The following is a 27255-nucleotide window of genomic DNA, read 5'->3' on the forward strand; positions in this document are numbered from 1 at the left end:
CCTTTCTCTCTGTAATTCATTTTAAGACTCTAGCCACAATAATCTATTTAAAATGTAAACCTAATCAGTGCACCATTCCTTTACAATCTCTCGTTTATGTTCAGATCCTTTTTAAAAGTGAAGTCATACATCTGATTTCATCCTTGTTGTCTTGCCATAATCATTTATACCATCCATTTCACTCTCCAACATATCCCAGTTTGGAGGGAAAATTATTTGATCCTCCCATATATAGAACAGCTATTATAAGCCAAGTTATGTAGTAAAACCCATGATCCAGAATTATCTTAAAAAGTCACTGCCCCTGTTTATTTTAATCTTGGTGAGAGGAATGAGTTAATAAAGAGACTGATGAATGTCTAATATAGTGTTAGGTATAATTAGATCCTGTAATAAACAGTAAGGGCTACGCAGAGATAGAGAGACAGAGGGAGGGATGGAGGAAGAAGAGTAAGGAGGGATAAAGGGGAAAGAAGTTACCTACAATTATTTCATTTATTTATTTATCTTGTGAGGAAGATTAGCCCTGAGCTAACACCCATGCCAATCCTCCTCTTTTTTGTTTTGTTGAGGAAGACTTGCCCTGTGCTATCATCTGTGCCCATCTTCCTCAACTTCATATGAGATGCTGCCATAGCATGGTCTGACAAGTGGTGCGTTGGTGCGTGCCCAGGATCTGAACCTGGGCCGCCGGCAGCAGAGCATGAGCACTTAACCGCTACGCCATGGGGGCCGGCCCACCTATAATTAGATGATGCAGAGATCAGGGAAAGACTAACTGATGAGGTGATATTTGAGCACAGAACTGAATATTTTTTTAAAAGACCAATCACATTGTGGGTAAAAGATTTTCCAGAGATGGGAACAATGTCAACAGTGCAGAGTTGAATACTACTTGCACTTCCCAGTGATGTTTTTTGTTAAAAACAAAACAAAACAAATGTCTGGCCTATTATCCCAAGAAAGCTCCCTATACAGAAAAGTACAACACCTTGATCATTACTTAACAAACATTAACACCTAGGAAACAACTTTCAATAAGGTATCTTCTTGTTTTAAGAGCTACTGCCTGCTCACTTAAAGAGGGTTCACAGAAGGACAAAGTGTACAAAAGGGCACTCTTGCTGTCTGTAGGGCTTCCACGCTTACCAGAATAGGTTGGCTTGCAAAACAGGCCGATGTATGTTCCTCCATGGCTTCAGAGTTGTCCTGCTGACACCACTCCTGATGTGCAGACAGCCTGTGGAATGCTGGAAAATGCAAGGACTTCTGCCTCTGATTCCCCTTTTATTGAGGAAGGGAATGGATAATCCAATCAGTGGATAATTCAGTGGAGACATCCTGTCTCTTATCAATGGGATTTGAGAGATTCCTAAAGCTTTATACTTAAAAAAAAATGTTGGGTTATTGACACTGTCAGCTACTGTTGGTATGAAAACATTTAATACAATAGTGTCGGGAGGTGGTATTTGCAGTTTCTATCAACATTTTAATGTTTCCTTTTTCTTCCACTACTGATACCTTTGTAAAAATAGGAATGGAAGTTCATATGTACAAAAATGTCCATCTCACTTATGTTTTAATAGGAAAAAATAGAGACTGTGTAAACCTTTGTCAATAAAAGTATGTCCAAAATATTTATTAACAAGTCTCTAGAATATATCACACAGCCATTAACAAGAAATTGGTATTTAGTGCATTTACATCTCGTGTAATTACCAGTAAACTTGTAATTATTTCAACCATCTTACACTTTCCCTAACATTTGACCTGAATAATTAATGTTCCTTTACTCTCTTTACTTCACTGATGTTGATTTAACTCTTATTACTCCATTATTTCCTCTATAAACTTATTAATTGGAATCATATAGAAATCTTTAATTGCACTAATGGTTAAATCCTGAATGCTTAATACAGTCTAATATGAATAATTACTTTTACCATCTCCCCCAAATGTTAATACCCTCAACACTTTCAATTCTATTTTTAACATTCCTGACATTTGTATTACTGTTTTCATACATTTTATTCGACGTATATTTTAATCTCCATGAGAAATTTCTAGAATAAATTCACAAAATAAAATTCATTTATATTTATTTATAAATTATCCTTTCCTTTCCTCTTCAGTCCTTCCTGTTTTCCTGGTTTTCAAGCTGGGTTAATTGTCCTTTGGATGTGATAACTCACTGCAGTATTTTGTCTAATTCAAGGCTGCTAACAGTGAAAAGTTTCACTTTAAGTTTTTCTAGGACATCTTTATTTGAGGCACTATTGCTGCTGGGTGTAGAATTCTGGTTTGACATGAGATTTCTTTTAGCATTTTTAAAAATGCTGCTCTGTTGATGTCTATCTTATTTTCTTTATAGTTAGAAATCACCAATTGGCCTTTTTCTTGCTTATTTGGCCTCTCTTGTCCCTAAAATCCTTTACATTAACTTTGGTTTTTAGACCATAGATTAGTTCATTAATATTTCCTGTGTAGTCACTCTGCTTCGGGAATGTTGAATTAATTGAATCTGTGGATTGATGTCTTTCATCAACTTGGAACATGCTTGTGTATTTTCACTTCTGATATCAATTCCTCCCTACATTCTCTCCACTCTCATTTTAATCACACCCTATGTGTCTTCTAATTCTACCCTGAATTTCCAATGTCATTGGCCCTATGGTTTTCTTGGGAGATTTGCTCTTGAACTGTCTTCCATTTTAGTAAACCAGCCTTTTGCTAGAATCAGTTCCTTCTTAATTACTTAAATTCTTAATTTCTGTTCTAACATAAACACAATATATCGCTTTAATTTATAAAAAAAGAGACAGCAGAGCAGTTTGACAATGAGAAATGATTTCCTTTTGATGCAATAAAGCTCAAATAGATGGGAGAAAATTATATATTGGATCATATTAAGGTATATGAGGGACCAGTATTCATTAAAATTCACCAGCAAGACAGAGGGTCGGAAAACCTGAGTATCTTGTTCTTTGTAGTGATGTGGACTACATTTTGAAATGATAATATTTAGATTTCTTGGGTTAAAGAAAAATGTTATAAAATCCGGTTTAAATGTTTGTATTTACTTACTTTAACATGTGTTCTGGAAAGTTTAAATGGCATAGGACACGTTGTCATATCTCTGTTGGTCTTGTTTGGATAGAGCCATGATGTGATGGTTAATTTTAGCTGTCAACTTGACTAGACTCAGGGGTTCCCAGATAGACTGTGAAGCCTTATTGCTGGGTGTATCTGTGAGAATATTTCTGGAAGACATCATTTGATTCCATGGTCTACATAAACAAACCCACTCTCACTAGTGTGGGTGGGCATCATCTAATCTGTTGAGGGCTCAGTAGAACAAAAAGCAAGGAAAGGCTGAATCCATTGTCTCTTCCTGACCTGGGATGTCCATCTTTTCCTGCACTTGGACATCTGAGGTCCTGGTTCTCAGGCCTTTAGAATTTGACTGAATTATATCATTGGTTTTTCTGGTTCTCCAGCTTGCAGATGGCATATTGTGGGACTTCTCAATCTCCATATCCTTGTGAGCCAATTCTTACAATAAATCTCCACTTGTACATGTTTATATATATTCTATGGTTCTCATTCTCTAGAGAATCCTGACTAATACACATGGATAACAAAGTTCATATTAAGTGCATATGGAGGAAATTTCCCGAGTCATAGGAGGCTCCCCCAATCCCCAGGAAGAAACAACTCATCAGATCAAGGCAGCAGTCATGAGCACGTGCACACACACACACACACACACATACACACACACACACAAGAAATTTGAAAATGTGCTTAAGCTCAAACTCTCACTCTCTGCCTTATTGTTCATCACAGCAGTGATTTCTACATGACATGTTATACATCCTTTGCCATTTATTATCTATTTCCTCCCACTAACACTAAAGCAAACAGGGGCAGTGTGTCTGTTTAGTTATTTTGTAGATCACAGGTTTTACACCAGAGCTTTGCATGTAGTAAGTGCTCTAAAAATAGAATGATCAAATAGTTTTCCCTCCAAACTGGAACATATCAGGGAATGAAAAGGGTAATATTAATAATTATGATAAGACAACAGGAGAAATATGTGCTGAAGACAGAAATGGAGGATTTAAAAGTTAAGATGAATTGATCACTTTCGCATTTTAAACAGATCATTGTGACTAGAGTCTCATGACTGGATTAGAAGGAGAAAGGATTTGGAATCTTAAGCTACTCCTGCTAATTTATTGCAGTGTACCATCTAAAGGTGGTATGTTTGCACAAGAGTAGTTAAGTGGAGTGGCCGGCCCCGTGGCTTAGTGGTTAAGTGTGTGTGCTCTGCTGCTGGCGACTGTGGTTCGGAACCCCAGGTGGGCTTCTCCAGCCATGCTGAGGCTGAGTCAAACATACAGCAACTAGAAGGATGTGCAACTATGACATACAACTATCTGCTGGGGCTTTGGGGAAAAAGAGGAGGAGGTCTGGCAATAGATGTTAGCTCAGAGTCGGTTTTCCTCAGCAAAAAGAGGAGGATTAGCATGGATGTTAGCTCAGGGCTGATCTTCCTCGGGGAAAAAAAAAAGAGTAGTTAAGTGGATGGATTTAAAATATTTCATGAAGCAAAATTTTAGTGTTTGAATTTTATATGTATATGAATATAATTTATATATTGTACACATAATATATGTGAGCCCTTTTTGTGTGCAAAGCCATATGTGAACACTATTTTGGGAAAATTTGGAAAATCTACATTAGTCTTGTCTTCATGAAATAACTAATTTAGTGAGAAAGAACTAAATCTTGAAAGAAATAGATAATAATGCACATATAACTAAAATAGAAAAAAATCAACAAAGAGGAAAAATGGAGTTTTGAAATTCAGGTTACTGGAGCAGGAGTGTTCACTGTCTGGAAGTGATATTTTGTATGAGGTCTGAAAGGTGAGTAGAAATAAATCAGAAGTGGATAGCCTGTAGGTAGATTCAGAAGGGTGGATGGATGGTTCATTGATATGTGAGTGTGGGGTGATAGGGTGTCCAGGGTGACATCCAGGGCTAGACAGGTTATTACCACAAATAAGTGAGTTTGGAGACACTGAGAGAGAAGCCAATTATTTGGGTAAGTGACTTGTTCAACTTGGGACCTGGTCATTGTGAGTTGAGTCATCACTGATATGGTGAATGTGCAGGTAGATAAATGGGTCTGGGGTTCAGAGTTAGGTCTCTGCTGATTCTTTGGACATGTTTGTCTCATTAGTGGTATTTGAAGCCAAGGAAATGGATGGGGTTGCCCCAGAAGGAGGGTGCAGATGGGGAACAAGTGTCAGAGCAAGGCTGACTTCTGGGAAGCATCAGTCATTGTGGGGTGGTCATAAAGAGAAGCCTGGAAGTTGCTCAGGAAGTTTAGACAGGCAAGAGCAGGACAGTGTAGGGTGGTGGATCCCAAGGACAAATGGTCTTTTAAAAGGAAATTGGAGTCCGCAATGTCACGTGCTGCTGCAGAGCATGTCAGAAAAATCATGACAAGTCCCCAGTGAATTAGTAAGATATATGGCTCTTGAGGTTAGCAAGAGAAGCATCCACAGAATGGGGATGGGATTGGGTGGGCACTGTGGAAACAGAGGCATTGGGATACAGGTGACCTTTTCAAAATGGATCACTGGCAGGAGGAAGAGAGGAGGGGCGTGGAGGGTGAGGACTATTAGGAATGCTGGCTGAGAGATTGGTTTGTAGATGGTAGAGATTTGTGCATATTTGAAACTTGAGGGATGATTCCAGTAGGGAAGTTATGGAAATCAAAACAAATATTGAGGGCATAATGTCATTGAAATGGAAGGATAAGATTAAAATCAGAGTGGTTTCAGCCAAAAAATCAATTTCTTTGGATATAACAACAGAAAAGTTATGATAAATAAATTCTTTATGAGGAATATTTGTAGATATGATGACTAGAGATTGAAATAGTTCTTGTCTGGGGGTTAACAATTTATCTGTGAAATATGGAGGAGGTCGGAATATAGAGATTTATGGAACTCAAGAAATGGAAAGAAATGAGCAGAGCATTCAGAAAGCATTAGAGGAATGCATATAGGTCCATTGGTTGCTGTTGATTCTCTGTTGGGATCCACAGGCTCCTGGCGCATTCTCTGTTCAGTGTAAGTGTCAACATGGCATGGCAGGTATTTGAAATCATCTGACGTGTGCAGGGTGGATATGATGGCAATAAAGAATCTGGGAGTATGGTCAGTGGATGATTGAAATGATGACTGTGAATCTGAGATTACTAGAAAGGATTAGGAGAAGAAAAGAAGGAAAGCGTTGTGAAGATATTCCTACTGGACTAATCTAGTTTATTGAAGAATGGATATTTAGAATGGATTTCTTTGTGTAAAACCTGGAAATGTGCAAATTTGTGGTGAGAATATGGTGTTTGTGAATTACTGATTGGTGAGCAGGAGAATTATGGGTGAAGATAGGATCGGATGTGGAAGTGAATGACTAAGGGTGGAGTAGAGAATAATTTCATTAGAGGTGAGGCCCTGAAAGGAGTTCTGAAGTCCTTGGAACTCTGTGTCCCAATAACAGTGGGCTGTGAGGCACCAGCCTGTGTGTATTTGACCATGACAGAGAGAGGAGGAGAGGAACGTCCTGAAGCAAGATGATGGAGGGAAGTTGGTTTGGATTTGACACTGGATAATGACCTTGAGCTTTCTTTCCTTGTCTCACGTCAGCTTGATGATTTCACTGAATCCTGTTCTCCACGTGTGGTCCCTGTACCAGCACCTCAACATCACCTCTTAGAAATGAAAATTCTCCATTCCTTCCCCAGACCTACTTGAGTTGAGATCCAGTAATCTGAGTTTTAAAAACCCTCCAATGATTGTGATGCACTGTGTGATTTGCGACACATGTCTCCAGGGAGAGAAGGAGGGCGGAATATCCACGTGAGCTGAGAAGATTCTCCATGGATGGTAGTCTTCATCCTCCATTTTGTTGAAATTTCACATTTTATTTTGTTTTGAAAGAGAAAGCTCCAAAAATATTCCCTGACGTCATAGTGGAAACAGTATGACCATGAAACTAAACCCATTCAGAAAACTGAAGATCTATGCACCCTGAAGCCTAAGCAGCTGCATCTTCCAGAGGCCAGTTACTGGAATAACTTCCCATCCTGGCGGTGAGGTCAGGGGCAGTCAGTAGGAGGAGACCTTGGAGAAACCGCAGCAAGACTGTGGATACAGTAGACTGCAGGGACTCCAGGCCTGCAGCAGTGAAAGAGAACTCTTAAGTTCTTTGGAGTCGCAAATACCTTCGAAAGAGTCACACAGGCTGGTCCATGTGAATCCCTGGACCATGCCTGGGCCGAGGCATCTGCACACCAGCCCTGAGCTCACCCGGGCCACTGTCAATATTGGTCAGAGATGAGTCGAGGAATGGGTCTGGGTCGCTCACAGCCCCTCTGCAGACAATGGGCAACTTCTAGAGATATCAGGACACAGACACAGAAAGAGAAGAATAGCATGGGAGAGACTGACTGTGGTTTGGAGCACAGACGAGATTGCCGGGGAGGCAGAGAGAGCAAGGAGCCAGGAAAGGCATCCTGAAAACACAGTGAGGAAAGCAACATCGGTGCTGAAGAAAAGGAGCGTGGTGCCGTTGAGAAATTCCCCATGAGACAGGCTTGACTCTCACAGCATCTCTTTGTAACGTCTATCATGATCTTGACCTTTCATGGTAAAACTCAATTTTTATTTACCATGATTTTTCTCCTTTCTATATGAAAATTGATAGGACAATTGAAGCTGAAGAATTAGTGTTTTGAACTTACGTACGTTTTTTCTAGAACTTGCACTCAATGAAGTGATGAGACCTACTAGAATGAGATTTGTCTTTGAATGTATATTAAATCAGATTCCATAAATTTTTATTATGATTTTGTATCTAATTATTTTTTTTTTTTGCAGAAAAAGATTCACCATGAGCTAACATTTGTTGCCATTCTTCCTCTACTTTTTGTGTGGGTCACCATCACGGCATGGTTGCTAATGAGTATTGTTAGTCCATGCCTAGTAACTGAACCTGGGCCACCAAAGCAGAACATGCCAAGCTTAACCACTCAGCCAGGGGCCAGCACGATGATTTCGCATCTAATTATAACATAAAATCCATCAATCTTTCTCTTCATTGTCACATGGTAATTCAGACATATGTGATTTCTATATCGTGAATTAAGTAACTCTTATCTGTTACCTGGCAAACTTGTGTAGCTTTGATTTTGGAATCTCAAGAATGAGCATACCCCCAGGGACATTATTTTCCACTTAGAGAACCTTGGCAGCAGGCTCATTGTCTCCCTTCCCACACTAGATCCAGAGTCGTGGAAATGTGTTTGCCTTGCACACAGCACAGAGCACATAGGAATTACTCAACAAACATGTGATAAGTGAATATTTGGTGTCATCATCAGGTCATTCACAGACGCCAGACTGAGAGAGAGCTTCCTTAGGTCAGGAAGGAGAAGCATTCCTTTATATTTGTGATGTTTTAATTTGTAACATTGTAATGTGAACACCAAGTATACTGTTTTTATCAAAATTGTGTTCTGAAGGTTTTCAAAAATCTCTAAAACTCAGATTAGAGAAAAATCAATCTCTGTGTACCTATTACTTGCTTCAAAGATTGTCAACTCATATACAATCTGGCTTTCATTATCCTCACACCAAGACCCCAAGAATTAATCAGAGGAGATGGCTGAGAGCACATCATTTCAACTGTAAATATTTCAGTTTCTCTATCAGATGAGGGATTTTTGGAACACAAACACAATAACGTTATCACACACAAAATTAAAAATGTCATTCGTATAATCAACTCTCTAGTCAGTATCCAAAGTCTCCCAGTTTTGTCAAGGTTATTTCCTGGTTTTACATTTTATTTGAGTCAGGATCTTAATGAAACTTTTCTTTTGTAATTGGTTGATCTGTTTCTGAAGTCACTTTTAATCTCTTAGTAGTTCATGCATCTTGGGATTTGGGTGGGATATGAGTGTGTGTGTTTGTGTTGTCTACACCGATGTGTGAATTCTTTCTTTCCTGGATGGCAGTGACCTGAAAAGAAGGACCTGGGCTGTGGGAACCAGGATTTCTACTCTGCTTCTGGCTGAAAAGGCCTCCCTGGGTGACACTTGCAGCCTTCAGAAAGGAGGGGGAAGAAGTACCAAGGAATTCAAGACAATGGCCCTTGTCTTACAGGGTGTTTCCAGGGCGTGATGTTCAAAATGCCGGATGCTAACCCTTTAGCTCCAGGTCGTTGAGTGGGTTCTCGGCATGAGCTCTGAGCAGTGTCTGTTAACCACCCACCTGGGGAGCATCTCAGCATTTTAATTTCTAAGGTTGTGTCTGTTGTGTCAAAGATTGGTGGCATTCCCCTGCTGGACCAACTTCTATACCTGCCCCTCTCCTGCCTCATCTTTCAAAACTCCCAACAAGAAAGTTTCACATCCCTGTAACACAAATACATATAACCACAGCACAGACTGGGGAAAAGAACACAGCCATCCCAGGGGTTACGTGCTCTACGACCTCAAGCCCAGCTGCCCCTTTGGGAGAAGTCAGTAACAACACGATTGTGTAAACTAGTGATTGTCTGAGACCAGGGACCTCAGAACCACATGCGCCCAGATGTCACCCAGGGCAGCAAGGGATGGTGTGGGTCATTCAGTGGACAGGATTAAGGTCTCTTGTCCTGGTAAACCAGAGCTTACCCCTGATCCATCAGGCCCAGCCGGGGAGGAATGGCCATGATGTACCTGACAGAGAGGCTGGGGGCCATCTAGGGAATTTCTACCCAAAAAGAATCATACAAGGAAGTGCAGGGATGTTGGAAATGCTAGTTCACTGGGAGCAGTTAGGTTTATGGAACAAAGTCCTGTTGTAGTTTTAAAAGATGCATCATGAATCTTTCGCTCTGGATATGAAACAAGCGGGAAAAGGACTTCCAAGGGCATGGGCCATGATCCCAGGAGGATTCCAATCTAGGCGAAGAGTGAACAGGGAGCCCTAGAGGCGGCCTGATGGGGATGTCCTGTGGGCCCTTAGTCCGTCTGCACATGGTCTTCCTCTGTCCTTGTCCTTTACACATGCAAACTTTTATCTTTTTACATTTTTTTTCTCATTTAGTGTTGATGCAATTCCAGAGACTGGTTAGAAAATGGCAAGTTCCAGTATCTGATCAAAGAAACCTCAACAAGAGAAGCAAAAAACATTCCTTCTCCCTGGAAAGCTGTAGAAAGACAGCCACTGACCTGGGGAAGGACATGGTCCTGGTAGGTGCTATTTGAAAGACACCCACATTTGAGTGGTTATTGCTCTGCCTGGGAAAGTCCCTCCAACCTCTACATCCAGGGAGATCTGAGGGGTTGTCTCTGCTCCTGGCCCAGGTGAACCACACAGAAATGCACCTGTCCTCTGTGGAAGGGGGGCTTGAGGGTTTCATTCAGTAGCCAGGGAGGAGGCTGGCCCTCCTCCCTTCTGCCACATGCAATAAGCTGTGACCATACACAAGTTCTTAATTCAAGGAGGAAAGTGAGATTCTGTGTCTCATTTACATGAGCATAAGAAGTGAAAGAACCACACCACAACACCCAGGCTGTGACAGAAACAGGATATAACGTAAATGTCAAATCTACCATTTACTAGTAAAGAAATAATATCACTCCTCCCCAATCGGTTAACAGTCGCTGTGGTGCAGATGTCAGGGAGTTGGGGGGGGTGGCGCCTCACTCTCGCGCTTTAGGGGAAACAAGGGAAAATCTTAGGATGTCCTCATTCACTCAGGGTGGGAAGAGATGCCCCGGTACACCCCGAGGGCGCCAGTGTCCCTGCTGGTCAGGAGGAGCTCCACTTGTGGTCTCCAGAGTGTGACGGCTCATCGCCAAATGCGTGGCGGCTGAAGAGAAGAAACAGACTATTTTGGGGTACCTCCCTGAGATTCATGGCACACCTCCCTGCCCCGCTGCACTCTGATCCAAACCCTGTGCTGTGTGCTGAGTCCATCAACAGCACCCTGTTTGTACCTGATGCAGGAGGCATCATTGAGCATCAGCCATTTCAGAGGATGCAACTGAATCCCAGAGAGGAGAGGGGAGCGGCCAGTCCCAGGCCTGGTCAGCAGTGGAGCTGGGATCCAGGCCCATGCTTAGCCTGAAGCTGTACTGAGCCCCTGGATTGAGTTGCTGCTGGTCCCAACACTCACTCGGCCCTAAACTGGAGGATGTCCGGTTCCTCTTTCTCTTGAAGAGCCGCATTTTGCTCGCCATCTGGTGTGCGGGCTCCAGCTGCCAGGAGACCCAGTAGCTACAGGACAGAGTGGACCTGTGAGCTACCGGGAGACCCAGTAGCTACAGGACAGAGTGGACCTGTGAGCTACTAGGAGCCACACCTCTGGTGCCCCTCCCAGAGCCTGCCAGCAGCTGAGTCCCAGTGACCCATGGGTCACCACGCTACGAGTTCTGAGGCTGATTAGCGAACCAGGCCACAGGCTGTGGAGCTGGCCATCACAGAGAGTCTGCCCTGCCCTCACCCAACTCCTGTCCCCCTCACCTCTCATGGACACTGATGGGCTCCAGGGCCTGGAACCAGGCCCCAAATCGCTCTTCGGGCTCCAGGTCATACGCATTTGCAGCCTGCTGGAGCAGCTGGATCCTCCTGATGACTTTGAATTTCTGAGAGGAAGGACAGGATGCAGACAGGGCTTGGGTGGGGAACCCTGCTAGGGATTTGTGCGGAGTGAGGATCTGGTCTGGGGTCTGTGCTCACTCGGGAACCTTCCTTCCTTCCCACTCCATTCAGGACTTGCCTGTCCTCACAGTTAGCTTGAATTAGTTCCTCATCCAGGAAGGTGTCCTTGATGCCAGGCCCCCCCGCACCCACCAACGTGATGGGATTCCCAGCTTTGTGGATCTGACCCAAGGGATGAGGCCAGAGAATGTCTTGCTAGGGGAGGTCTGTGATTTCCACTTCCCCACCCTCCCACAGCTGCTCACCTCACACCATTTCTGGAAGTTGGACTGTTTTCCCTGGAAGGGAGACAGCCAATGTCCATCAGAAACAGCGCCCTAAGCCCATAACTAACCCCCATCCCACCCCTTCTCAGGCTGCAGGAATGTCAGGGCCCAACAGAGGGCAGACCTTCCACAAAGAGAACTTGACACTGGGCCAGGCTCTGGGCTCCAGAGCAGGAGGGACAGGGGAGCTGAGGCCAGAGACCTTATGTAGCGCACCCTCTCTGATGACAGATGGGAAGACTGAGGCTTCAGGGAGGAAGGGACAGCTGGACCATAGAAGTGCTTCCTCACTTGCAGGGGCTGATGACACTCCCCCAGGGGCAGGGTCTGAGGGGGAGGCTGAGTGCAGCTCAGACACAGCCTCCTGCAGCTCTGCAGGCAGGCAGCTCTGAGCTTCACCAGCCCAAGGAGCCTAGTGGGGGGCTTACGCAGAGCGTCTATTCATGCATTGCTAAGATGGGCCTGACTCCCCAGCTCCCAGGGGTGGCCATGGGGCTCTCATGAGAGAAGGTTTGCCAGGTACTGAGAGCTCAGGGCCCAGTGCAGGGCTCTCGCCTCCCAAACCTCAGGATCCTGTTCCCTGGCCCCACCTCCAGGCTCACTCACTTCCAGATCATCCTCCATCCCAATGTCCAGCAGCTTCAGGTGATAGAGGAACGTGCCCAGGAAGGGGATGACACCCTGTGAAATCAGGGTGGGAGTGGTGAGATGAGTCCCACCTCTCAGGTGCCCCCATGGACCCTCCCCCAAATCCCTTCACCCCAGCCTCCTGCCCAACACAGTCTCCCACAGAGAGCAGCCTAGGATCCTCAGCAGCCTCCCCTCAGTTGCCCCTCCAGGAGCACACAACTTCCCCAGTCACCTCCTACGGGCTGCTCTTGGCAAATCCTAGGGTATGTGCTCCCTGCCCCTCTCCACTCTAATTCATCTTGGGCCCAGCCCTCTCAGGCCTCATCCTGGTCACTTCCAGGGCAGGCATTTGAGGCTCTGGGGCTCCAGGATCTTGGCTGGAGGAGGAGGGAGCCCTCTCTTAGGGAGGCCTCAAGCCATGAGGAGAGAGACCCCCTCCTCTGACACCCTCCCCCTCAGGCCCCCTCACCTGCTGTTGCGGCCTCTCCTGGGCTCCCTGGGGATCCATCTCTAGGGTGGCCCACACAGAGGTCACCTCCTGCAGGGTCAAGGACAGGCTCAGGGAGACCATGCTCCCTTCCCCGTGTCTCCCAGGCGCCTGATCCTAGACCCAGGACATCTGGTGTCTATGGCTGTTCCCATTCCAGAGTGCTCTGATTCTAGATCACTCCCATCTCCAACACTCCCTCCTCTGTGCCCTCAGGCCTGCCCAGGCCCCTAAGCCTCTCTCCTCATCAGGAAAATGTGAGGAGGATTCCCATGCCTCCCAGGGTCGCCTGAGGACTCAGTGTCATCTGACTGTCACCAGTACTCTCCACTCCCCCCTCGAGGACGAGGAGCACAAAGCTCCTGCAAATTGCTCTCTCCCTTGTACCTCATCACCACTGTGAGGCCTGCACCACAGATCATCTCCCTCCATATCCCAGATGAGGAGACCGAGGCCCACAGAGGTGCAGTGACTTGCTCAGGGGCGCACAGAGGAGACCACCCCCCCTCTCAGCCAAAGGGCCTGGCCCTCGGTCTTCACTCCTCCTCCAGACACACCTCTGACCAAGGTCCTGTGCTCTGGACTCTCGGGGTGTGTTGAGGCCCTCAGTCAGCCTGAGCCATGGATTGGGAGGCACAAGGTGTCTCGGGGTCCTATCCAAGTGGATTCTGTGTTTTCCAGCCCCCTGGGATTCTCTGACACCAGGCTGCACTTGAGGCCATGCCAAAGCCTCAGCTCCCTAGGATCCCCTCAGGATAAACCCTGCACAGAACTCCTCCTTTATTCACTCAGGAAGGGGACCCCCTTGTGCCACATCTGAGTGACAGTGTAGGGGGTGACCATGGCGCTGTGTAATGGTGACATTTGAATCCTTTTTTACTTGGAGACGTCTAATGTCCTGTCAGGAAGGTCCATTAAGTATCTGTAGGTTCCCCGATAATTCTCATTGCCATCTGGGGTGTATCTTTGTCAACAAGGCACCGGGCGAGACTCACTGATTTGTCAGCAGTGACCACTATAGGGTTAGATCGCACACTCCCAGAGAGCACACAGTTCTGTCCCAGATCCACCATTTGGCCCAAGGCTTGGCAGCCCCTGTGTTCACAAGGCCTGTGTGACCTCACAGTGCCCATCCCTGGAGCAGGCAGAGTGCCCTCCCCTGCAAGGTGCAGTGAAGACAGAAGGAGCAGCAGGGGCCTGGCTTCCTGAGGACAGGCTGGGCTGCTTTAGGAAGAAAGGAACCCCCACCCACTCCATCCACCCACCAGCCTGGAGGAAGAGGGCCAGCTGATAGGTCCACATGGAAGCCAGAGACCTGTTCATTCTGCCAGCTCTTCACCTCCTGGAAAAGTCCAGGCGACACCACTGTATCCCGTTCCCAACACCTCCTGCCCCAAACAGTCCCCACCAGCCCCTGCAGCTCACAACCCCAGCTTCCTGTCAAGCTGGACAAGACAGACCGTTATTTCTCATTGAACTTTAAGTGAAAAACTTCCCAAAGCACATCCTGGCTAGTCCCTCCCCACCTCACCTCCCCTCCTTCCAGATCTCCAGCCTCCACTCACCTCCTTGAGCCACTTCCTGCTCTCCCGCTGGCTTGTTTTCATCAACCGTTTAAGTTTTGTCCAGTTCTTCCTGAGGAGGGAAAAAAGGAAAGAAACACTATGGAGTTGTTTGAGGGAAAATCCCTTTTGTTTGAAAACCCAGAAGATCCAGACAGCCTGGATGAGCGTTTTGACTGTGTCCTCTGAGCCCTGAGGTGTCTGGCACTGGGGAAGGGGCTCTCCTATTGTCACCTGGGGCCTCCATTCTCTTATCTTCTCAGCAGATGTGTTTTAAACAGTCTTAATTTCATGTGGACAGAGAATTTTGTTGCTGAAAACACTTGAAAATCTTCAATTTGGCTCAAGCCAGGATCTGTCACTTAGGGAAACTGATTCCTGAAGCAGAACCACTGGCCTAAGTTTTCAGAAAGACTCCAAGCCTTCCAACCAGGTTAGACCCTATCGCCAGGGTTTGCTGTCTTCCAGGAGGTCCCAACTGACTGAAGAGCAATGCCAGCCCTGTGTGGCGTCTGGTCCACCCAGGTGGTCCTAGCATGGAGAGAGGCCTACCCACCTGGACACCCATCTCCATGTCTCTTTTAAAGGCTGAATGGAGGGGCCCTGCAGAGCCCAGAGGATCACATGGAGTGAGGAAAGTTTCCTCAAGCCTTGGCATTCCTGGGGAAGGGAAGAGAATGAGCTGTGAGGGGGAGCTGGAGCACTGCTTCCTCTGGTTTCTGTCGCCTCATTGACATCTCCTGTCCTGGATGAGACAGCGGCTCAGGGAACCCGGGAAAGGCACAGCTGGAACCTGATGAGGAATACTTCCAAGAGGAGGATTTTGGCTCAAGCCAAGGAAGGAGCCCAGGAAGGGGTGAGATTCCCACCACTGGGACCAGGAGTCAGGTCATCGAAGCACTGGCAGGAGGGGCCTAAGTATTGTGCAAAGGCTCAGACCACAGACTTCAAACATGAGAGCTGAGAAAGGAGAAGGGGCAGTTCCCCTGACTCCAGAGAGGGGCTCTCAGGGCCTCCCACATCTTACCCTGGCCATCTGGGTTCAGAGCTCCACCACCCTGGCCCTGTCCTGGACCGTCATGCTCGGGTCCCCAATGCAGGTGGTGATGACACATTCGACCATTCTGTTAAAGTGGGTCATGTTGGCAAGGATGGTGGGTGCCAGGTGCTCATTACCCCTGTTGTCACACTGGCACCAGATGGAGCCCAGGAAGTCGTGGGACATCACTTTCTTGAAGAGATCCTGGGCAGGACAGGGAGTGTCACCCAGCCCTGCCACAACCCAGCTCAGTGTCCAGCTCCCACAGTCCCAGGCCGGGTCAGAGGTCAGAGCTGGAGCTCAGGAAGCTGATAATGCGGCCTGAGGCTTGTGGGAGTCCCTGCGTGTTACCTGTGTCCCCTGAGGGCACCCAGCACAGGATGACCCAGGACACGATAATGTGGTGCAGGGAAGTGGCATTTGCTCGCTGCCCAGTCTCACTTCCAACAAGCATCAGAACTCGGCTCCTGCTTGACCGTCTCTAGGGGCATCTCCCACCCATACTGACCATCCTAGGGTCTTTCTTCTCTTTCAGGTACACATTTCTCCAAGGCAGCAACAACCACAGGCTTTGTTTTTCTGCCTTGTAGTCATGTACACATGAGGTGCCTAATTAGTGCTGAGGCTGTTGAGGCCTCCTGGGCAAATGAGTGAACTACCCAGGACGATACAGCACTTCAGTGTGCTCCCCTCCCCCACCAAAGCGCAGACTCTGCCCAACGTCCTCTCTGTTTCACCTCGTCCAGCTGCACAGCCACTCTGCATGGCAGCTGCTCTCAGTGTCCATCTCTACTGTCCACATGAGGACAGCAAAAGCTTGGGAGTTAAGAAGTCTGCTCAGGTCACATGAGGGTAAGCAGGGAAACTGGACCGAGATCATGGGATTCTGGATCAGGAAATGTCAAGTGTGGGGCAGCTCATGGCACAGCGAAGGCCGAACCCACCTGCCCTGAGAGCCCCGCTGCTCACCACATCCATCAGTGTCAACTGCTCTGCCACCAGCCGGGGAGGTAACTCCAAGAAGTCAGGCCTCTCCTCCCTCAACAGGTTCTATCTGGTCACATCCCAGGGGCAGGTGGGCTCTGGGGCTGGATCTGGCTCTGCTGTTATCTCTCCAGGTGGAGTGATGATTCTCCCTGGAGCCAATGGTCCAGCTGGCTCCAGCTCAGGAGCTGGCACTGGGGCTGGAGCTGATGTTGGTGGTGGCTCTGTCCCTGGAGGGACTGATGGAGGTGACACTGGCTCCCGCTGTAGCACAGGTGGTGGAACTAGAACTGGAGCTGGATCTAGCCATGGAGCTAGACCTTGCTCTGGCTCTGGAGCCGGAGGGAGCTCTGGAGATGGTACTGCAGCAGGAGACAGAAACAGTGTAACTCAAGTAGCTGACTTCCCCGGTCCCTGTCACAGCCAGGAAAGACCCCACTGCCTTTAAGGGAAACTAGACTTTGAAGATCCTGCAGATCATCTTCCCAGACTGCAGTCTTCTCACCTTCCAGATCTGCCTCAATGGGCATTGGATGCTCCAGCTGGACCTGGAGAAAAGTAGGCGTGGCCCCCCAGCTCCGAGCCAGGCAAGCTGAGATGCAGAGATGTCAGCTTCATCCTGAAGCAGGGAAAGTGCAGGGGTTCCCAGAAATCCTGCCCTGGGTCCAGGCAGGTTCCCACCAGAGAAGAGATGACACTGGGGGAGGCAATTGGGCAACAGATTCAGAGGCCTAGCCTTTCCCTCCACACTTCTCATGCAAGGCACAGATGCCTGCCCCTTCTCATCCCGGCGATGAGCCCCTGCTCATCCAGCACGTTGAACACAGAGCCTGTCGTGACTCTCTTCCTGCTGACACTCTTCTCCTGAAGGGCCGGGACACAGCCCAGCCTAACCCTCCATGTACTTGTGCAACTGGATTGAGCAGAGGCCGGTTTTTGAGCGGGTTGCTCCTGTCTTGGGCCTGGAGGTGGTGGTCACAAGAGGTAGATATGGGAAAAAGGAGACAGATTAAGATGGGTCTGTGATGGGAATGGGTCTCTTGGAGACAACTCAGCCTAGCCACCCCTCTGTTTCCCAGGGGTCCTGGCACCCATCCATAATTCTTTGACTCCTGTCTTCCTGGAGTGGAAGCCACCAGACCTCAGCCTTCCCTTGGGAATCAAAAGATGTGTGAGATGCAAGGTTCTGACAGGCGCGCCCCAGCCACAGCCCCCATCTCTCCCTCCACAGCTTGTTCAGTAGAGACAGGAAGCCCTTCTTCTGGACCCAAAGACCACTCACTTTTTTAGATGGTCCTGTGCTCTGCCCTACTGGCTGGAATAAGGGAAGATGCCTCAAGCTATAAAGGAGGCTATCAGGGCATCACTTGGGATGTACCATGGAAGACAGGACCTGCAAAAGATGTCTAATGTCACTGTCTGACTCTCAGACGACAACTGAGGCACAGCGATTGTGTCTACTTCATTCACTGACTTTACTAAGTGTCCTCAAAAGTCCTGCATGTAGTAGGTATTTAATCTACACACTTGAATGAATGAAGTCCAGCCAGACCATCCCAGACATTTGAGTGGGCCTAGGGCCTCTCTGCTGCCCCAGAAATCCTTAATTGGCTACCCCAAGGAAAAGGATCAGGACCAGCTGGATGGAAGCTCAACTCCATGACAGGGTGATTTCTATGTGTTTTTCCACACTCAGAAAGGCCACATCCTAGAGATCAGTGAGGCAGACTACTTTTCACAGTGAAGAGAAAAATAAACACCATGGACAACCACAGCACGTCCACAGCGCTCTCTGCAGATCCAGGCACCAGGTAAGCACCTGCCATTTCTGATCCCATTAGTCCCTACAAGATCACCATGAAATTTATCCTCCCCCCCGACTTTTCAGAAGAGTAAACTGAGGTTCAGAGAGATGTGGGGATTTGCCGAATGTACACAGCTGGCAGTGGGCAGAGTCACCACTGTGCTGAGGAGGGAATGGCTACTCACCTAGTAAACAGCTGGTCCAGAACCCGGTAGAATGTGTCTAAGGCCGAGTAGTTGACCATGAAGGTGGTGAAGCTGGACGTGTTCCTACTCAGGAAAGCTGGTGCCATGGACTCTGTCAGCTTCTCCATCATGCCTGCCTGGAGGGCACGCATCCTGAAGGCCTCATTTAAATTCACAGTGAACTCATCCTCACACTGGGTGTGAGGAGGGGGCACATACAGTAAGTGATATCACAGTGAACCACCAGGAGGACTGAGGTGACTTTCTACCCTCCCGTGTAGCTGATGGGGAGGAGTGGAGGTCCAGATTCCTTTGCGAGTGGGACTGTGGGGTACTCTAGTGAGAAAATTCTGGATGTGGGGACTCCAGGGGGTTCTCAGATTTGAGCCTGCATTCTAGTACTGCCTTTGTCATCTAAGAGTCCTGCGTGTGAAGACCCCTCTGCACCCACACTCACCTCAGAGCAGCCCTGGTCATGGATGGACTGGTGCACTTGTGTTCTCTCCAGGGAGAGGGTGAACTGGAAACCATCCACCAGCTCCTCTACCATCTCTTGGGTGCAGCTCTGCAGTGACAGTGCCCAGCAGTCAGGCCAGGAGGGATCAGGGGCCTGCCTGGACTTTGCCACAGGGGGAAACACCCCCACAGATCAGGCACAGAGGGGAATCTGCATAGACTTCATCAGGGAAGGAATGCGAGGACACTTTGAGGGCCCGGGATTCACATGCAGATAGAGGATCTTGGTCCCCAGCACTCACCTTCCTCTCCTGCAACCAAGATCTTGAGCATGAACATAACACACTGCTCGACTCCCACCATCTAGCTTCCTGCTCCTGCCCAGGCTGGGTCCTCCTCATCCCCAGCTTCCCTAACTCCACCTCACACACACACACACACACACACACACACACACACACGAGTGTCAAGGGGTGTGGGGCTGTCCTTTTGGGATCACAGTTCTGGCCTGACCTAGAGTGGCCTGCCCTGGCCCACACTGATACCTGATGGTTCCTCCTGCCAAAAGGCCATAGACATTCGAGGTGAGGGCTGAGCCAATGTCGAAAGCGACTTAACATGCTCTCATTCTGGGCTTTCCGGGGGCCAGAGCCTCGGAAAGTCACGGGACAACATGAGAACATCCTGCTCTGTCGAGTGTCTCCACTCAAATGACTGGACAGGAGGCTGTGATTACAATGTGGGTGCCTGGTAACCAGAGTTCTAAGTTCTGTTGGGGGCTGTCACCAAGGAAGTGAGGTCACTTCTTCAATGTTCCAATACTTGACCCCTTCATTCAATCAGACCCACCCAAAGCCCCCGCTAGGCTGTTGGCTGCTCTCCCTCCTTGCTCGTGTCATCTCCATCACCGTACACAAATACCCATCACCACCCTCCCCACAGCTCCTTGGGAGTGGATTCAGGGGCACAGCTTTGAGGAGACAGAGCTGAAGTCAGACCTCTTTTCTCCTACCAGTTCTGTGTCCTGGAAAAGATGCTGTGCCTCTCAAGATCTCCCCAGTCTCCCAAACTGCACAATGAGGATTGGGCTAAAAACAGCTTCCTAGGGACCTTGTCAGGGTACATGTGATAATACGTACAACACCTTTGGGCTGGTGTCACAAGTGTCTAATGTACACACTTAGAGATGGAGGAAGTACAAGAAGGAGTAGGACATCACATAGACTACCAGTCAGAACTTCTCTGGGTTCCAGATGTGTGATCTTGAGAAAGTGACTGCCCCTCTGGGCCTCATTTTCAGGTCTGCATCCTGTAGGAGTTGAAATTAGAGGAAATTCAGACATTGTGATCCACTGTCATTAACCCTTCCACGGTCACCTGTTTTACTCAGAATCAGTCCCAAGTGCCTCACGTTGGCATATGTGATGGGCAGCCTCCACAATGGCCCCAATGCTCCCTGCCTCCTGAAGTGCACATCCTTTTGTCATCACTAAGTGGTCAGTATCTGGCTTCTGAACAACAGAACACAGCCAAGGTGATGGGGTGTCACTTCCAAGTTTAAATTACAAAACGTCTGTCACTTCCTGCTTACTGGCTTACTTGGGTTCCCTACTTACCTCCCTCCTTCTGTTTCCCTCTCTCTCTCTCTCTCTCGCTCACTCTCTCTCTCTCACTCTCGCTCTGTATCAAATCACCAGAACTGGGAATGCAAGTGCTGATGTTTTCAGTTGCACTATGTATAGGCTCCATAAGAGAGAAATGAGGGAGTGTCCAGCCAACAGACAGACAGGAACTCAGACTTTCAGTCCAAATGGATCCTGACAAAACCCATGTGAGTGATCTTGGGTGGGAATCCTCCCCCATTTGAGCCCTGTTGAGACCACAACCCTGCTTCAGAGAGACTTTGAGGCACAGGGACCCAGCTAACTCATGCCAGATGCTTGGCTCACAGAAATTATGAGATGTTATATATTTGTACTGTATAGGTGGTAGGTTTTGGAGTAATGTTGTCACAGAGGAACAGAAAGTAACAGTCTACCATGTCCCAGCATCCAGCCTGATCACCCTCCTCTCTCCTCTCACTCTCTCTTCTCAGGCTCACTCCAGCCACACTGGCCACATTTCTGACCTTCCCTAGTCAATCTCGCTTCTTCCTGTGAGTCTCTGCATCAGGGAGCCTTCTCCTTGACACACTAACTGTTCCCAGACATACACAGGGGTGCTTACACTTGTCATTCTGGTCACAGCAAAGGTCTGAAATGCCTCAGAGAGGCCTTTCAGAACCTCCTAGCACAGTCGCTACTATCACAGATCTTACATCCAGAAGAGCATTATATGATTACCTCCTCCTTCCTCCCATTGAGATAAAATGAGTGCACGGGGAAGGGCTGTCTGCTTTGGTTGATGCAGAGGCAATTCCTTCTGGTTATAGCAGGCATAGGACTGTCTCTTCCAGGCCGAATTTTTCCCACCACGAGTCCATTGTTTAAGGGAACCGTCATTCCCTCTCTTTCATGGGTCTGGTTTCCCCAAGAACACAGTGAACACTCTCCCTGTGCTGCATCACCATAAACCCACAGCCAGAAGATAAGCACCAAGTTAAAACACCACCAGATCCTGAATTCAGTCACTGCTGAGACACTCCCATCAATGTTGTCATTCAATGGTGACTCCTGAGGACACCTTTCCCCTGAGATCCAGTCCCATCCTGTCCTCAGCTTCTTACAGTAACACTGAGATTTCGTCAGAGTCCTCCCAACCTGAGCAAGAAACATTCTGAAATGTTCTCTGTATTAATTTTCAGGGACTGGGGACATTGGTAGATGTAATTTGAGTGTGTATGTGCAGTAGTTTCTATGCAGGTATTCTATTTTTCATACAAATAAAATAGTGTGGCTAATCAATGCACCAAGAAAATGAATAACTGTTCAAATTTGTTCATGATGTGAAGTCTTTAGAGAATAAATGTCGTGGTTAAGAGCACAGAGTATGGAGCTAACTCCTCATGTCCAAATTCAAGCTCAATCCCTTACTAGATATTTGTATTGACTGAGTTATTTACCTGATTGGTGCCTCAGTTTCTTCATCACTCAGTTGACAATAATGATCAGCATACCTACTTTGTAGGTTTATGGAGAGTATTAAAGGAGGTAATGTTTGAAAAATGCTTGGAACACCTAGCGTATTGCCAGTGTTGTGCCTATATATTAGAAATTATTCTGACACTGCCTGTGAGCCCCAGTGGGTGAGACTGTTGCCTGGATGTATGTAGAAAGCACTCCATGACATACGATGAATAAATGAGTGAACAACATTGGCGAATGCATTACCAATGTCACCTATGTGACCTTACAAGCATTCCCAAGCCGAACCACACGCAGACATTCCTGCTTTGTCCTGCATCACATTCCCTGGAGGAATCACTGGGGCTTCTTGGACCCTGGTAACCGTGCCCACTAAAGGTTCTTTTCTGTCAGCAAACCCCAGTCTTTGTCCAATTGCTGCAGCTCACAGCGTCTGCGCTCTGATCCTTGTCTTCACTGGAGGGAGAAGTGCCATCCTCAGAGCTGGGCACACACAGAGCCTGAACCTTGGATAAAATGATTCCCTGGCCCTTGGTCAGGTAGAAGAGCGCAGGGACAGAGTGGGATTTGGGGAAAATCCTCCAGGTGTTGTCAGAAGGGATGGAGGCATGGGATGTGTCAGCAAGGACTTGTCTGCTTGGTGGGCCTTAGTAGTTAAATAGTAGGGAGGCTGGGAAGTTTTGTAGGTTCTAGCATAATACAATCAATATGACGGTCATGAAATCAGAATCAGCCTAATTAAGGCCAAATTAACCCAATGTCAGCTGTTCCCTGAATCTCTAATCCAGTAGTGTTCTATCATCTCCTTTTCATTGATTGGCTAGAGTAATTATAATTTACATAGCCTGTCTATTTTTACATAGAAAAGAAAAAGTGAGTTTTAAAACAACCCTCCTTGGAAAAGTCTCCCTAACATATTGAATTAATAACAGAAGCCACGACAGGAAATTCACCACATATCTTGAGCTTTAGTCTCTGGTTTTAGATCTTCCTAACTGGTAAATTACCTTGACTTCTGCCTTCTTTCTTGAGATTAGTCCACTTAAGACTAAATAGGAGTGCAACCTCATGCCATGGGAGAAGTGGTGACTCTAGGAAGAGGTTTGTTCCATTATGTCAGTGTGTGTGTGTGTGTGTGTGTGTGTGTGTGTGTGTGTGTATGACAGTTTTTGTTTCATCTTGCAGTGTGGGCCAGTGTAGATGCCTTTTCTAGGGAAAAAAATTTCCCTAACCACTTTCTCTGGTATTTATTTTCACTGATGGCTTCATCGGCACTGTCCAATAGTAACATTAAGCACTCTATATTATAGAATTTAATTTTTTTCTTAGTAGCCACATTTTAAAAAATGAAAGCAAACAAGTGAAACTAATTTTAACAGTATATTTTAACCAACTATAACCAAGATATCATCAATGTGGGTGCAGTCTATACAAAAGTTAATAATGAGAGAGTTTACATTTTTTTCCTGGATTTCATAAATCCAGTGTGTACTTCCCACTTACAGCACATTCTCCATTTTTAAGTTGAATTTTTTCAGACATAGTTTCGCTGTACTGAGATTTAATATTCACAGTTGTCAAATAAGAGTCACTAGGAGAGGGGTGGATGATAATTTCACTACTGATTTAAGCTCTAATGGAGCTATGAACACCAACTTGTCAATGGGTTAATCAAATGAATAGTCATATAGCACAGAAGAATACTATGATTTGGGATTTAGAGAATGACTGGGGAAAGTGGGTCCTGACAGGGAGCACCAGGGATTTTGTTGTTGAGAGTGACAAGGACAAAAAGACAATAAAGTCATACTCATAAGTGTCTAACAACATGGGGGAGAAGAAATGACCTGCCGTAGTCCTGAGTTTTGACCTCGAGCTTTCTGTTCTTGACCCAAATCTCTTTGACGATGTCCCAGGACACAGGTCAGATTAATCCCCACAGGGAGAGAGGGAAGGTAGAAGTACAAGGCATCTGACATAATTGTCCTGGGAAGGCAGGCTTCATTTATCACTCTGATCCACATTCCCAATTTTGATTTGGTATTTAGAAAAAGACTGGGGATCGTGTGTCATGACAGGGAGCACCAAGGATTTTGTTGTTGAGAGAGAAAAGGACAAAAAGAGAATAAAGTCATACACATAAGTGTCTAACAACACGGGGGAGAAGAAATGACCTGCCGTAGTCCTGAGTTTTGACCTCGTGGTTTCTTTTCTTGACCCAAATCTCTTTGATGATGTCCCAGGACACAGGTCAGATTAATCCCCACAGGGAGAGAGGGAGGGTAGAAGTACAGGGAATCTGAAATAATTGTCCTGGGAAGGCAGGCTTCATTTATAACTCTGATCCACTTTCAAAATTTATTTTTATAGGGTAAGAGGAGAAGAAGTATGATGGTCAAATCATCACAGAGGAAGTGATATGATTGTGGAAAGCAATCTAAACCAAAGCCTGGTTTGAGCATCTCCAACCCTTTGAGGATGTCCAGTTACATATTCAAGAGACCAGTTACTAGAATCACATCCTATCCTGGCAATGAGGTCAGATACCATCAAAGGTAAGAAAACTTGGAGCAGCCCCAACAACTCTGCTGGCAGAAGAGACTCCAAGGTCTCCAGGCCTGCAGAGTGCAGGAGAAGTGTTAAGTGCTTTGCACCTTGCCAAAGCCCTGCTGAATCTTGCACCTAGTTGCACAGGTGTATCCCTGCCAGGTGAGCTCGCAGGTGTTCTGAACTCCATTCCCCTTGCCCACCCCTTCCTGGTCTTCAGATTCAGCAGAGATGATCCCAGGAGCTTGTCTGTACATCCCACAGCTCCTTTGCAAACGTCTTCTGGTGACTGAGGAAGATATCAGGAAACAGGAAGGGAAAGTGAAGACGACAAGAGACAGACTGTCGGTAGCACTGATGCAGACAGACTTGCTAGCTAGGCAGGGAGAGTGAGGGGCCAAGAAGGACATCCCGACAAACACGTTGAAGAAAACAGAAGACGGCGCAGATAACATGGAGCTCACACTACATTAATGCCTCTGCAGGGGTCCCGATGATTTCTTTCTTTGACCTCTTGAAACTTTAATATATACCAATAATTTTCTTTTCTTGGACTCCTTTGTATGACAGAGAAGATACAGACAGTGATCCTTCTGAGGTTAGAGATTGGGTTTCCGGTGAGAAGAGAAAGGAGATATTTCTTTCTCATTTTGTTCTCTCATTTTCCTTTACTGAGTTTTATCTATTTGTATTTTAAGACCAGGAGTTTTCACAGTCAGGGGATTCTTTAGAGTTTTGCCCTCACATTCACAGAAAAAACACACGTAGTCCAAATGGATTGTCCTTTTTGTGTAATATTGCAATAGATTCCAACGTAATATAGCACTAAAGAGCTGTTATATCTGTCTTCTCAAAAAAGACACCTACTTCTGGGTCTCTATTTTTCTGGTATTTGTTGCATGTTGAATCACAGTTGCATATCATGAACTTCTGGGTTGTCCCTTTTTTTAGATTTATATGTGTTGAAAATTTGATTCATGAAAATCGATATGCCATTGTGGTATCATGTTGTCAGGAGAACGACTGTTTTCAGCATCACAAGTCTCACAATAAGCCAGTGTGTTGGGATTTGTCTATTTGCCTGATCGAGTATGTTGCACTCTTCAAATCCTCTTTATCATTACTTACTTTTGTTCCACAGATTTATCAGTTTCTGAGAGCAATGCGTTAAACAATAATAGAGTATCTTAGTATTTATATCTTCCCTAAAAAATGAGTTATTTTTTAGCTAAATCTTCTCTCCTCTATTCTTCCATGTGGTAATCATCTGGAATTTTGGTTCGAATGTGTTTTTAATGTCTTGCTTTAAAACTAATACTAAATTAGACAGATGTTTTTTCCTTTCCTTGTGACTCCTGTTATGTTTTCCTGGGTTCACATTTCTTCTTCCTGATGTACATTCTTTACCGCTTCTTTCACTGTGGGCCTGTGTGAGGTCAAATTTGAGTCTGTTTGTAGGTCAGATAACGTCTTTTTTTCTTTCACACATAGTTTGAATAGGTGTTTAATTTAGCTTTGTAGTAATTTTTTTCCTTCTTTGTCAAGTTATTTAATATTTCTGAGCCTCCACATCTTTAGCTTAAAATGGGAATAAATCCCTAAAATTGTGACTGTAACTGAGATCATACACGCAGAGCTTTCCAGTCATGTTGTTTAGAAGAAATTTGTCAATAATGATAACTATTATCATTACTGATAATGATATTATAATAATTAATATATAATAATATATTAATGTATAATGATTATACATTAATTTATAATTATAATGTACACTATATAATGTATAATGTATGCAGTGTGCAATAATAATATATTAATATTATTAATCATTAGAATCTTCATAGTGTGCATTCTTGGAGAATCACTGCTTCAGATTGAGAATGTGAAGCTCAAACACAAAAAGTCTGCGAGAGTGCCATGACTGTGACTTTAATTATCAGCCGTTGGGTATCTTCAGCTGTGGTCGTCTGCACAGAGTGTACAGATAATGTAATCTGTTCTCACAGACCCACGGCAGAACAGCGCAGCCTGCCTCATGCCTGGGATGCTCTGGGCTGCTTGTTGGGGAGCCTCTGCTGTGAGGCTAATTGGACTCTGTACAGAGAAAGATGAAAAAAGACTCTTTCTTTTCCCTCAGATTTCTCCCGCCGAGTATTATTCACTTTTACATCCAGAGCAGACACACTCTTCCCAGAGCCTGGGTGTTTCTCTGGGATTCAGGCTTCCCAGACACCTAGTCATTTCAGGTCCCAAGGCCCAAGGGGACTGCAGAATCATGTCTCACCCACTCCTCCTCCCATCTTGGCCTGTTTCCCGTCACAGAGGACGCATGAGTGGGGAGAGGAGCCATCAAGGGAGATTGACCTGGAAGTCCTGGTGAATCTGAGCTTCAGAGAATGAAGCAGAAAAGGGGAACCTGAG

General features: G+C 46.3%; 1 protein-coding gene and 1 long non-coding RNA gene across 3 annotated transcripts in view; both read right to left on the bottom strand.

The window, feature by feature from the left end:
• Positions 1-27255, bottom strand: part of LOC131401760 (uncharacterized) — a 79817-nt gene that overhangs the window by 40885 nt on the left and 11677 nt on the right. The gene's annotated exons all lie outside the window — the stretch shown is intronic.
• Positions 10866-13236, bottom strand: LOC131401758 (ral guanine nucleotide dissociation stimulator-like). Its single transcript, XM_058536930.1, has 5 exons — positions 13154-13236; positions 12661-12735; positions 12034-12066; positions 11591-11712; positions 10866-10937 (listed from the first exon to the last, which is right to left on the bottom strand). Exons 1-5 carry the CDS (start codon positions 13190-13192, stop codon positions 10877-10879), a joined length of 330 nt encoding a protein of 109 aa, XP_058392913.1. The 5' UTR covers positions 13193-13236; the 3' UTR covers positions 10866-10876.

This window comes from Diceros bicornis (genome assembly GCF_020826845.1).
Source record: "Diceros bicornis minor isolate mBicDic1 chromosome 13 unlocalized genomic scaffold, mDicBic1.mat.cur SUPER_13_unloc_1, whole genome shotgun sequence".
In the NCBI taxonomy this organism is placed as follows: Eukaryota; Metazoa; Chordata; class Mammalia; order Perissodactyla; family Rhinocerotidae; genus Diceros; species Diceros bicornis.